Source organism: Protopterus annectens, chromosome 1.part0, assembly GCF_019279795.1.
Source record: "Protopterus annectens isolate FY-2018-M chromosome 1.part0, PAN1.0, whole genome shotgun sequence".
Classification (NCBI taxonomy): domain Eukaryota; kingdom Metazoa; phylum Chordata; order Ceratodontiformes; family Protopteridae; genus Protopterus; species Protopterus annectens.
Genome location: NC_056725.1, coordinates 1,170,911,924 through 1,170,924,632, shown reverse-complemented (window position 1 = coordinate 1,170,924,632; position 12,709 = coordinate 1,170,911,924). Strand labels below are relative to the sequence as shown.

The 12,709-nt window shown below is 39.8% G+C and overlaps 1 protein-coding gene across 2 annotated transcripts in view; it reads right to left on the bottom strand.

Moving 5' to 3' along the window:
- OSTM1 (osteoclastogenesis associated transmembrane protein 1) overlaps nucleotides 1–12,709 on the bottom strand; it is a 184,463-nt gene that overhangs the window by 134,837 nt on the left and 36,917 nt on the right. For both annotated transcript variants that reach the window (XM_044065393.1, XM_044065400.1), the window contains exons 2-3: nucleotides 8,613–8,727; nucleotides 7,181–7,284 (exon numbers count right to left, since the gene is read on the bottom strand). In XM_044065393.1, the coding sequence (XP_043921328.1) occupies nucleotides 7,181–7,284; nucleotides 8,613–8,727 (219 nt within the window). The remainder of the gene's footprint in view (nucleotides 1–7,180; nucleotides 7,285–8,612; nucleotides 8,728–12,709) is intronic.

Here is a 12,709-nt window from a genome sequence, read left to right as displayed (position 1 = left end):
TCTCAGCTCTAGGATGGTTAGTGGAAGATTTGTCAGGGACATTCCTATCTGGGAATCGAGCAATACCCGATGGGGAAAACTGGAGATGCTCTGACCAGCTCTGTTTGTGTGGGCAGGTCCTGAGAAATAATTCCTGGCAAGTTCTGCTTCAGTGTGATCTGACAGATACTTTTCATTATGATGATCAAGTAAAGCCTGAGGTCTACAACCTGAAGGGACTGACCTTGAGGCTAATGGTGCTTCAGCCTCAAGCCTAAACTCCTCCAAAAAGTTAACCTGTACTTTTTATCCTTAAAGTGGAAAGCTTAAAGCCCTGACAATTCTTACAGACCTTTTTTTTTTAAAATGCTCTTAATCTAGGCACGCTACACAAAGTATATATTTACACTTCAGGAGAAACTTCTTCCATTACCTATAGACTATTTACACTTCAGGAGAAACTTCTTCCATTACCTATAGACTAACTACAGTCATTTATGGACATCGAACCGTTGCAATAATTGTCAGCTGTACTAACAAGATGCACAGCATGAATAACAACCAGTTGGAGACAAACTCCAAGTCTAGAGTAGCAGTAATTCTTACAGGAAAGACAAGGGAAAAAAACTCTCTTTGGGTAAACTGTCTATTTATTTATGGTAAAAATAAAAAAGTGGAGTTTATGTATAATAATTGTAGAGAAGCTGAGATCTGAGATAGATAACAGGAGGAGTTTATTTTTAAGATAACCAAAGAGAAATTACTAGCACAATACTGAGAAAGGCATGGACAGGAAAGGGTGAAGGGTCGACTTCCTCATTTTTTTCTTTTTATTACCAAACAATCCTGTTCAGTCTTGGGACATCTAGAATGGGTCCACCTATCCATGGTACTATGAAAAGCCTTAAAAACAATCTTTTTTCATGCTCCGAAGGTGGAACTCTTTTCTATGGAAACTAAGAACACAAACATTAAAAATGGACTCTGACAAAGCCATCTGATCTGGTGGCATGGCAGATAAGCCCCATAAATAGTAGAACAGATCTACCACGGACGCATCCTTCAATGATGAGCTCCATCACCCAAAGGACTGTTGCCAATTTGAACTACTGGTTTCTAAAATGTTATCTTCATTCCAATTGGTGGAAAGTCAAAAAGGGAACATAATGAGAAGTGATATTCAGATATAGGGGGCAAACTCTCACTTGGGCAGGGGATCACTGGTTCTGGCACTGCCATACAACATTCCTCAATCACGGCCATCTCTTGAATGGCACTTTTGAAAATTTTCTCCTATGAAAACTGCTTTGCTCAAGACTGCTCCCAGTAAAGGTATCATGGTTCTTTGGCAAGTTGTTATTTTACTTGGTTATCACTGAAGGAAACAGTTGTTTAACTAAATGCTTTTCCTTTTCTCTCCAGTTTCTTCAAGTCTTTACAGGAAGAACCAAACACAGACTTACAATCAACAGATGCATTAAATAGCTGCCTTGTTAGGTCCTCAGACAAGGGCAGAGTCCCTGGCCACTCATGCCACTAAACTACTGAATCAGATGTGGCCATCTTAACAGTCATCTATTGTCTGTTGAGACAGCTTTGAAAGATTTTCCCTCAATGCCGTATCTGAAAATTTATAAATGTCTATTTACTAATATCTCCTTGGGACTGGAGAAAATGGGTCTTTGTAGTGAACAGCCTCAATGCAACAGATGAACACACTTTGTTCCCCCAAATCTAGCAGTGCGACAACCATCTTTTACTGCTGAGCAGCATGTTTTTTTTTTTTTTTTAGTTTGTACCAGTTTGAAACCTTGGACTGTATCCACTGATGTATCCTCCACCCTACAGAACTATTACTTTCTGGGCACTGGCATCTAAGAATCAGAAGCAGAGATGTGATCTCAGAGGCATCCTCAAACAACTGAATACTGAAGAGATTGCTATTATTTTGGTTTTCTTGGTGCTCAAAAGATCCAAACGTCTTTTGTGGGAGTCCACTCCCCCCACCCCCATTAAAAAGTTCCAATATTAAATTAAGAGTTTACCTAAGAAGCCATCCTCAGGGGTGGGGTCTGGGAGCCCTGCATACAGGGAATTCTTGTCATTATCATAGCTGACTGAGGAATACTGTTCAGCAGAATAAACAAGATCGGACTCTTCTCCACTGTAGGAGATTGAGAGCTGCTCAGGTGATAGATCTTCTCTCAGAAGGAGATGAGGAATTAGAGATGGACTCTTTACCCAGTGGACGTGCAGAGCCATGAACCCTCCACCAGATATTCTTCTGCAAAATACTTATAGTAAAAAATCTGCAGAGACTGAAACAGGCAACAGCAAAACACCCAAAGCTTGGGAATTGGATAGGAGCTCAGCAAGAAGTAATTTTTTTTTCTCAAATAGGAAAACGTAATCTGTTTAAAAAGGCTAATGGCATCCTATTGAAACAAAGGCTAATGGAATCCTATTGAAACAAAGGCTAATGGAATCCTATTGAAACAAAGGCTAATGGAATCCTATTGAAACAAAGGCTAATGGAATCCTATTGAAAAATTGTTGGGACATTCAAGGAGGGAACATGGGCCCTAGACATAAGCCCAAAAGGCTTATCAGAACGTGCCAGGGAAGTGACATACAGCTGTGTCTAGCAGACAGTTCTGCTGTGGCCTGGCAAGTCTAAGCTGTTTGCATCCTGCTAAAAGCTTTCAAGGACCGTAATAGTTTAGGAAAGCCGAGAAGCATATGTCAGAAAGGAGAGTTGGCAAATTTTCTCTCTCTGAGGCCACCTCCCTTAGGCCCAATCCAGGACTAATGGGATCAAAAATGACTCCAGTTGTTTGCATATGAAAGTTTCAGCGGCTGATTTCATGTTCATTTTACACTGGTGCAGTGACTGCACCCAGTGACATGTCCTATGCAGACCTGTCTCAATGCCCTATCCCTGCATTCGGTCTCCTACAGACTTTTGAGGGGAAATCTATGCTTGGCATACAGGGCACTGTCAAACCCCAATCTGATGGACCACCTGCATATCCACAAAACAAACAGCATCAGAATTACCTGTTCTAAAGGCAAACCTTACCTGTGAAATAAACAGTTCCTGCTGGAGAGACAGGTATGTATCCCAGAAACTACTGCATCTATAGAACAGGCTACCCCATCCATGTGAAGCAGAGTTCCTCCCTGGCCCAATTCAAGTGCAACTTGGACAATTGGATGGGGAACAGGAAATTTAGTTTGGCCCCTATTAATGGACCTGCAAATGGTTCATCTCCCAGGCCCATGCTCAACACCTTTCAAGGGTACCAGAACTTGTCAGAGATTTGGGATGCATGGCTACACTTAAAAAGGCCCTAGGGGTCATTAGCCTAGTAAACGCCTATGAACTATTTCCTACACTCAGGATGTTCTTATCTTCTAGGAAGAGCTTCAGATTACATGACCTTCATTGCTATGACTTTCACAAAATGAAGCACAATGTATGCACTCACAAACTTTTGAGTTTTGCATAGGCAGGAGACACACTCAAGGTGAAAGCCCCTTAGAGGTAGTTGTAAGCAACAGGTGCCATTGTTGGTGATGCTTCCTTAAGACATCATTGGCCTAGTTAAGACAGTTTCAAAATCAGTCAGATAAGAGATCACACATTACTACTAAGTAAAACTGCAGAGAAACAGCAGACAAAATGTCTTAACTTGGGTAGCTCTAGGGATTGCTTGGATGAATCTGTGGATAGACCTGCAATCATTTATGAAGAAAAAAAAAATAAAGTGAAAATGGTACTGGAACCCACCTCTTACACTGTGCATCCTTCTAATGTCTGCTGCATGGAGAGAGACTTGTCCTAGACAGGGGATTATTGGGAAGTCAGATCAGATGCCTGTCTATGGTATAATTCTCACACTATGTATAATACTTCAGCAGTGATCCTTCAGCACTGACCTTTACAACAAAAACTGTACGGGTAACTGTACTATAGAAGCAGATAGTTAAATGTTACTGCAGCACAGGATCTACTGCGAACAACAATATCAGTGCTGCGAACAACAATATCAGTGAAGATATGCAGATCACTCTATGGAATACCCATGATTCCTGTATATGGTTTATAAATGCCATATAGCAGTGGCAGCTGTACAAGCAGCAATAAACAAAATATATCATAGTTAATTAAAGCTGCTATCAAATATACCTATCACAGTAGCACCAATTCTCTGGGATGTCCCTGATTTTTCTCAAAATAAAAAAAAAAAAAAAAAAAAGTACCGTTTCTCTACACAATTTTATGACTTTGTGACAAACCAGTGAAGTAATAAAACAATATCACATATGAATGTTACAGATTTCCTTTTCTTCAGAAAAAGTACGGACACAAATTGCCTTACTCTCTGAACTACAAACTTTCTTGTTCTATGAACTTGGTGAATACAGTCAAGTGTTTAAAGTTTGTCCCTGAATCTAAGATAAGCAGATGAAAGTTGTGCTTTCAAACTGTAGCCCCCCAGCTTTAGTCAGGAGTACTGTTTCAGGAGTCGGAGTTGTGAACCACACCCCTACTTCAGAGTTTTCTAACAATACAGCAATTTCAAAATATTGTCTGTCGCAATATGAAAAGAACTTCTTATCCCACATTTTCCTCACTTGTGATTCTGTTTATTTGCATGCTGTTATATCTTTATACAGAAATGCTCCAATAATACAGTATGACAATTTTCAACTTCATAACAAGGTACCACCCATGGAGGTGTATACGTGTGTGTGTGCGCGTGTGTGTGTGGTCATCTTTCTGACAATGTGGGCATTTAATTGTCTATGCACCAGGCTTCTATGCAACAAACTTATTTCAGCGATTTTTGCAGACTTTCATCAAATAATTTCATCTTTTATCATGCGAGTGCAAAATGCATTTCAGATGCATAAATAGCATCTTTGAACACATGTTAAATTAAAATAAAGACACCAGTTTATGGTACTTAGCACTTTGTGAAGCACCAAGCTTATCTTAATAATCCCAGAATTTTAAAAAGAAAACTGAACAACTTTGTAAATCAGTTCATTACAGAAAGGCATAAATGCCAAAAGTCAGCCTGTTCCATTCTAACTAATGAAGGGAAAGGCTGCATGCACTTCTGACTCGTCATATGCTGCTGTGACATCATTATGCTGCAGTATTCCTATAAAAGGTACACCCGGTCCTATTTTGCTGCATTCTTTGTAAAGCCTAAAAGGTTCAATTAAATGGAAAAAAAAAAAAAAACATTTTTCAATCAGTATGAAGAGATGTACTGAACAACACAACGTTTACTTCATCATCCCTTTTGGTTTTTAAAACACAATGCTGCATATGCATTTCATTTCGGCCTTATGGGAACAGTCATTGGTGTGCAGTGGATGTTTAGGTCTTATTTTCACATAAGACCAGACTTGTGTGAAAATAAAAAGTATATGAAAGTCTTTCAGCTGCCAGTGCGAGGGAAGTATTGATGCTGTTTTAGGTGCAGAAGTTTTCTGGTCTCGGCTACTGTCCCCGGCTTGTAGCACCAAAAGTTGTAGCACTCACAGTAAAACAACGGAGTCTAACGAAGTAAAACACAATGCCATAGAACAAGGGCTCCAACATTAGGAATATTTAGCAAATACATTATTTGTTAAATATTCCTTTTGTTTGGGTCCTTGTCTTATGGCTTTTCTTTTTAAACATTATTTTCTGTATCATGCTACCCAGTGCTGTCTTACTTCCAACAACAGATGCCCAGAGAATCACACCATCAATCTGCTTGGATGCAATGATGTGATTAAGAGAGTGTGTGTGCGGGAACTGTGTGCACCATACACGCAAATATATGGTTCTTTATTTTTTTTTTTTTTAACTTATTTTGGGGGTAGAAAGTATTTGAACATCGGCTACTGTTCAAACTGCACATCTTCGGACTTTGTTAGGCAAGTCGGAACTTTGAACTTGATCTTTAATATGGCAAATATTGCAGCTACAACTGAAAATATTTACATATATAACTGATGAGACTTGCTAGATTACCACCATTTTAGCAGAGACAAAGCTTTGTTACAATATATCTAAGTCCAGGTGTCAAATAAACTACACATATGCATACATGTCACATAGGAGGTAACATGGCACCAGGGGAGGAGAGTTTAAGTACTGCTTTAAGAACTGTGGCTAGAACACCTAACCACCTGTGGAAGAAATCTCATCATATGGAATAGGACCTGCAGCATGATCCCTGCAACAAACATTTTTCCCCAACTCTTTTGCCTCCTCAAACTGCTGAGCATCAAGCCTCATCCTATTGGCAGTGGCTATGTACACCTTTAGATCCACTAGGGCGTTGGAAGGCTACTTACAGATGGCTATCAGTGAGTCCATGCCCTTAGCAGCATCTCTGTGATTACGTGTGTGTTAACCTAAGACCCCTACCCACCTTGGGCAGTGGAACAAGCAGACCATGTCACTGTGGAAGCTTGTAGGCCTTTGCCCATGTTAGTGCAGGTGCCTGTGCACCCACAGCAAAGGGAACCACCATCATCGGTGGCTTGGTTAGCCTAATGGTGGTTGGCATAATGGTCAAGTTGTTTACCTTACAGATACAAGGTACAAGGGTTTGATTCTCACCTTTGTAATGGAACTTGGCTAGGTTTTAAAAGTCAGTTCTCCTGTGATGTTAACCGTTACTACAGAGTAAAGAAGGTCAGGTTCCTTTTGGGTTGAAGAAAAGCATAATGGTTAAGGTCTTTACCTCACAGACACAAAGTAGAGAGGTTGGTTCTTACTCGACAGGAAAATTGGCTAGGCTTAAAATGGCCAATGGAAACCAGCTTTGTACTTGCGTATGAATATATTAACGAATACTCAGTCCCAGTAAGGGGGTGCATTTGCCTCACTCAGGGAATTACTGAAGTATGTGGCTGGTTCTGCCTATCCCTCTCATGTAGAACAGACATCCTTCCTTACATCCAGCATCAAGCTCCAGAGATGCAAACCAAAATTGGGTTGTCACAGTCACAGACGCAGCTTTATCCCTCTACACTACTGCTTGAAGATCCCACAATGAACTTTTAAGCTTTTACAGCATTTTTTTTAAATTATGCTGATTTCATAAAAACAGAAAAATATAGATTTTTAACAATACGCATAACGAAGCACCATACATACATAAACATGCTTCTAAATTTCAAAGACAATTACCTTCACATTTTGATCAAAGCAACTCCAAGTATCATTCAGAAAATCTATGAACTCAATTGTCTCGTTCTTTAGTTCTTTTTCCAGTTTTTCGTCTGTCAAACAATCTGTTTAAAACAAATGAAAACAAATAACTGAAGGCACATTCTAGCTCTGTTTGCTTGTTTATTCAATTCCTGCTAAATTATAAAAATCACGATAATTAACAGGTTATTTAAAATGATTTGCTGATGTTGTAGAACTTACCTGTGTACTATGGCATGTGGATGTATTTTCCTTATGCTAATGTTACGGAGTAAAAAAAAGTGAACTTTAACCTCAGTGGCATCAGCATAAGAAAAATGTGTGTTGCGTCCAGAAACTTTAGTGGATGCGCCATCACACACGTGTGAAAGTGGGCATTAAAGTCTAGGTCACTGTAAACCTACAGTGATGTCAATAAAGAAGGTAGTACAATTATTTGGGGCATGGTTTAACAAAGGTTTATGAAGCTTTTTATTAAAGAAGTCCAAAAACAAGGAAGAGAAGTGGAAAAACACATCATGGCACTTGACTCACTAAATGCAAAGATGTATATACAAACATCAGCAAATCACTTTAAAACAAAGCTCTTATTTGGCCAACTTTACAACTCAGAAGAATCTTCCACAAGCAGCTCCTATGGAATACCTATCCAGAGTCATGCAGCGGAAGAGCAGAACAACGTAGAGCCTACTGAGGAGCATATGGCCCACCCAATTCGAAGCTTTTCTCCTGCCTTAACAGTTTCTTGTATTAAGTTACACACCTGTATTGCATGTAGAAAATACAGTTTCTCCATTTGGCAACGTCGGCAGCATGAATTTAAACTGCCCACACTGCATCCAATGCTAGAAAAACTAGGACAATAATATTTGCATGCCAAAATAACATTGGCCCAATCTCTGAAATTTCTTCCACAAATAGCAAAACAATTAATTATGCTGAAAAGTCTGTCAGAATTTATACTTCCAGAGCCATAAATTGCAGTTAGTATGGTCACAGACATAGCCTGGACTTGTATATGAAATCAAAAGCAGCTACATCCTGCTCACTCTGTTACAAGTCACATATGACTTGAGTGACCGTATGGACAGCCACCACTAGCTTTGGAGTTTTCATCTGCAGCAACATTAAGAGTTTGGCCTCCTAAGCCAGAACAGTAGTGATCGAAGTACCAGTCCCTGAAGTAGCTAGAAAACCTGCATTCACCTCTGTAGTCTTCCAAACAAATTGCATTCCTAGTATGTGCTAGTTCCGGTAAACAGAAGGCAATTTTTATGTTTTCCGATTCCTAGCCTACCCTCTGGTTCATTTCAAAAACCTTAAATCCTATAGTTACAGAGATGGTAGCCACAACTGATGTTTCAAAAATGCTGCCTCTAAAACTTCTGTCATAATAAAAAAAAACACATACTGTCACAGAGTGACTTTGTCCATAAGTCCTGTAAGGAACTCTGAATCCAAGGGACAATCTGCAAACGATCAGAATGCAAGAGAGACTTATCACAACTCAGGTTCGCAGGTACTGTCTACAAGGAAACAGAAAAAAAAAATAAAACACTGGAGATATTTAACAAAGCTAAAATACCTTTATGCTCACACAGGTTATTAAGTATGTATTACAGGTGCTTGACAGTCAACATTTCCTTCAAAAAATAAAAAGAAAAAAAAAGATTTTTAAGGGGAATGTGCACACAGGTTATTAAGTATGTATTACAGGTGCTTGACAGTCAACATTTCCTTCAAAAAATAAAAAGAAAAAAAAAAAGATTTTTAAGGGGAATGTGCATGTAAACATGTCAAAACTGTGCCATGCTGGATTGTAAATGTTTCTACTGCTGCAGACACTACCTACATCATTTGGCCTTCTAAAACTGATAACAAATGAAGTCTTGTCTATAGTAAGGTTGCCTCTCATCACCAGTCTGTTTTTATAATCTTGGACCGCCCCCGACAGGATTCCAGTACTACCCCTCTAATTCTGTAGTCTTTGTAAAGGTACCAAACCAGCATTTGAGGTCTATAATCACAGACATAATGGAAAGACTGGTCTTCACTTTCTAATACAAATCTAGTTTTTTTGAAATTCTCTTCTTTTAATCAGCTTTCCCTACAGCTCTGATAATGTTCATAGACAGTACTAGCAAAGTAGATGGAAAAATAAAGGACCCCAAAGAGCCATTAGGCCTACATAAAAGTCATTTTTATTTCACTTTATTCAAGGCTAAATTCTAGAGCTACCCAAAATATTCCTGCCCATACATCTCTTCTGACGTCACATTCCAGAAATGTAGCTCGTTTGCAGGGGTGGGCAGAGGGCAGTAACTGAACTTCTGAACTACCTTCAAATTAAGGCCTCTTATATTCGAGTAGACAGGAGTATAAGGAGATGAGGTGCATAGCAAAGAGAGAGGTGGCGAAGGCCAAGGCATATGAAGAATTGTATGAAAGGTTGGACACTAAGGAGGGAGAAAAGGACCTGTACCGATTGGCTAGACAGAGAGACCGAGCTAGGAAAGATGTGCAGCAGATAAAGGTGATAAAGGAAAAGGAGGGGAACATACTCACAAGCGAGGAGGGTGTGTTGAGCAGATGGAAAGAGTACTTTGAGGGGATGATGAATGAAGAGAATGAGAGGGAGAGAAGGTTGGATGATGTGGGGATAGTGAATCATGAAGTACAATGGATTAGCAAGGAAGAAGTAAGGATAGCTATGAAGAGGATGAAGAATGGAAAGGCTGTTGGTCCAGATGACATACCTGTGGAAGCATGGAGGTGTTTAGGTGAAATGGCAGTGGAGTTTTTAACCAGATTGTTTAATGAAATCTTGGAAAGTGAGAGGATGCCGGAAGAATGGAGAAAAAAGTGTTTTGGTACCGATTTTTAATAATGAGTGATGTGCAGAGCTGTAGTAACTACAGAGGGATTAAATTGATCAGTCACAGCATGAAGTTATGGGAAAGAGTAGTGGAAGCTAGGTTAAGAAGGGACGTGATGATTAGTGATCAGCAGTATGGTTTCATGCCGGGAAAGAGCACTACAGATGCGAGGTTTGCTCCGAGAGTGTTGATGGAGAAACACAGAGAAGGTCAGGAGGAGTTGCATTGTCTCTTTGTGGACTTGGAGAAAGCATACAACAGGGTGCCTAGAGAGGAGTTGTGGTATTGTATGAGGAAGTCGAGAGTGTCAGAAAAGTATGCAAGAGTGGTACAGGATATGTACGAGGGTAGTGTGACAGCGGTGTGGTCTGCGGTGGAATTGACAGATGCGTTTAAGGTGGAGGTGTGATTACATCAAGGATCAGCTCTGAGCCCTTTCTTATTTGCAGTGGTGATGGACAGGTTGATAGATGAGATCAGACAGGAGTCACTGTAGACTATGATGTTTGCAGATGACATTGTTATCTGTAGTGAGAGTTGGGAACAGTTGGAGAAGACCCTGGAGAGATGGAGATATGCTATAGAGAGAAGAGGAATGAAGGTCAGCAGGACTAAGAATGTGTGTGTGTAAATGAGAGGGAGGATAGAGGAACGGTGAGGATGCAGGGAGTACAGGTGGCGAAGGTGGATGAGTTTAAATACTTGGGATCAATAGTTCAGAGTAATGGTGAGTGTGGAACAGAGATGTAGAAGAGAGTACAGACAGGATGGAGTGGGTGGAGAAGAGTGTCAGGAGTGATTTGTGACAGACTAGTACCAGTAAGAGTTAAAGGGAAGGTCTAGAAGAGGGTAGTGAGACCAGCTATGTTATATGGGTTGGATATAGTGGTATTGACAAAAAGGCAGGAGTTTGAGCTGGATGTGGCAGAGTTAAATATGTTAAGATTTGCACTGGGTGCGACGAGGGTGGACATGATTAAGTACAAGTATATTAGAGGGTCAGCCCAGGTTGGAAGGTTTGGAGACAAAGCCAGAGGCAAGATTACGTTGGTTTGGACATGTGCTGAGGAGGGATGCTGAGTATATTGGGAAAAAAAGATGCCAAGGATGAAGCTACCAGGTAACAGGAAAAAAGGAAGGCCTAAGATAAGGTTTATGGATGTGGTGAGAGGACATGCAGGTGGTTGGTGTGGCAGAGCAAGATGCAGAGGAGAAGAAGAAATGTAAACAGATGATCCGCTGTTGCGACCCCCAATGGGAACAGCCGAAAAATGATATTTGAGTATCTCTGTTTAGAAGTAGCAGACAACTTTACATTAAGTACCGATGAACTAAAACTAGAACTGAAACTGTAAGAAGCCAAGTGACCACTTGGAAACAGATCATGCGGCTGATTATTGCTCGATAGCCTTGTAAGTTTTTAGTCATCTCATCCTCACTTTACTATACTCCACTTTCCTAAGGCACACAACTAGTTCCTTTTGTACAAACCACCTCTGCAATGTGCAAATGCTCATAAGTAATCATTTCTCTAGCTAATGTACCTTATGTTCATCCTTTAAATGGTATACTTTTGATGTTAATAATCCCCCATATTCCTATGAACACATATCATGCATTTAGGGTTACCACCTGCACCTTTTTTACACAGAACAGTTCCTATTTAGGCAGTTATTTCCTGCAAGAAAAGTTGAACAATGACAAATGTCCTGAGATTTTAGGACGAAAACATTTTCCCAAGTTTCCACCAACAGTTGCATGAAAGTCTTGCTTCGTATATGAAGCGCGTATTACTTGAAGCAAGAGAAGCAACTATAATTCTACAGTAATAAGCTTTTATTTTGGAAACTGGGGACGTGAAGTCTATTGCACTCGCTGAGGCATTGGTTTGCCCCTTCAGAATCTCACTTTTTTTTTTTTTTTTTTTTTTTTTTTATTATAAAATCAGACCCTGGATATCTGAAAAAGTGGCAATCCTTTATGCAATAAAGACAGCCTGCAAAGCAGAACCGTTTCTAAAACCAAAAAAAAAAACTTCACAAACTGCATTTGCATCTGGCCTCTGATTTTCTGCTAGATGATGTCCATTTCCAAAAAAAAAAAAAAAAAAAAAAAAAAAAATCAGACCCTGGATATCTGAAAAAGTGGCAATCCTTTATGCAATAAAGACAGCCTGCAAAGCAGAACCGTTTCTAAAACCAAAAAAAAAAACTCCACAAACTGCATTTGCATCTGGCCTCTGATTTTCTGCTAGATGCTAGATGATGTCCATTTCCAAAAAAAAAAAAAAAATCTGATTATAATCAATGCATCAGTACACATTCAGATAGGCTATGATCTTCCAGGGGGGGGGGGGGGGTCCAACCTAAACATCTTTTTAAGGCCCCAACATTCAGTGTAGAAAACAGATATCGTCTTGGGACACCTTTTTTTGTCCACAAGGTGGAATCTTCTCATGGGTGGTGTCAAAAAGAAATGAGCAGACCACTGATCCTCATTTTCATCCACATCCATAAAGGAAACTAACTATTGGACTCTTACATGAAATATGCTGCACTGTACATTTTGGGAATGTGTTTTGGGATGAATGACAACACCAGACATGAAACTAAATTCCTAATCCTACAGTAAG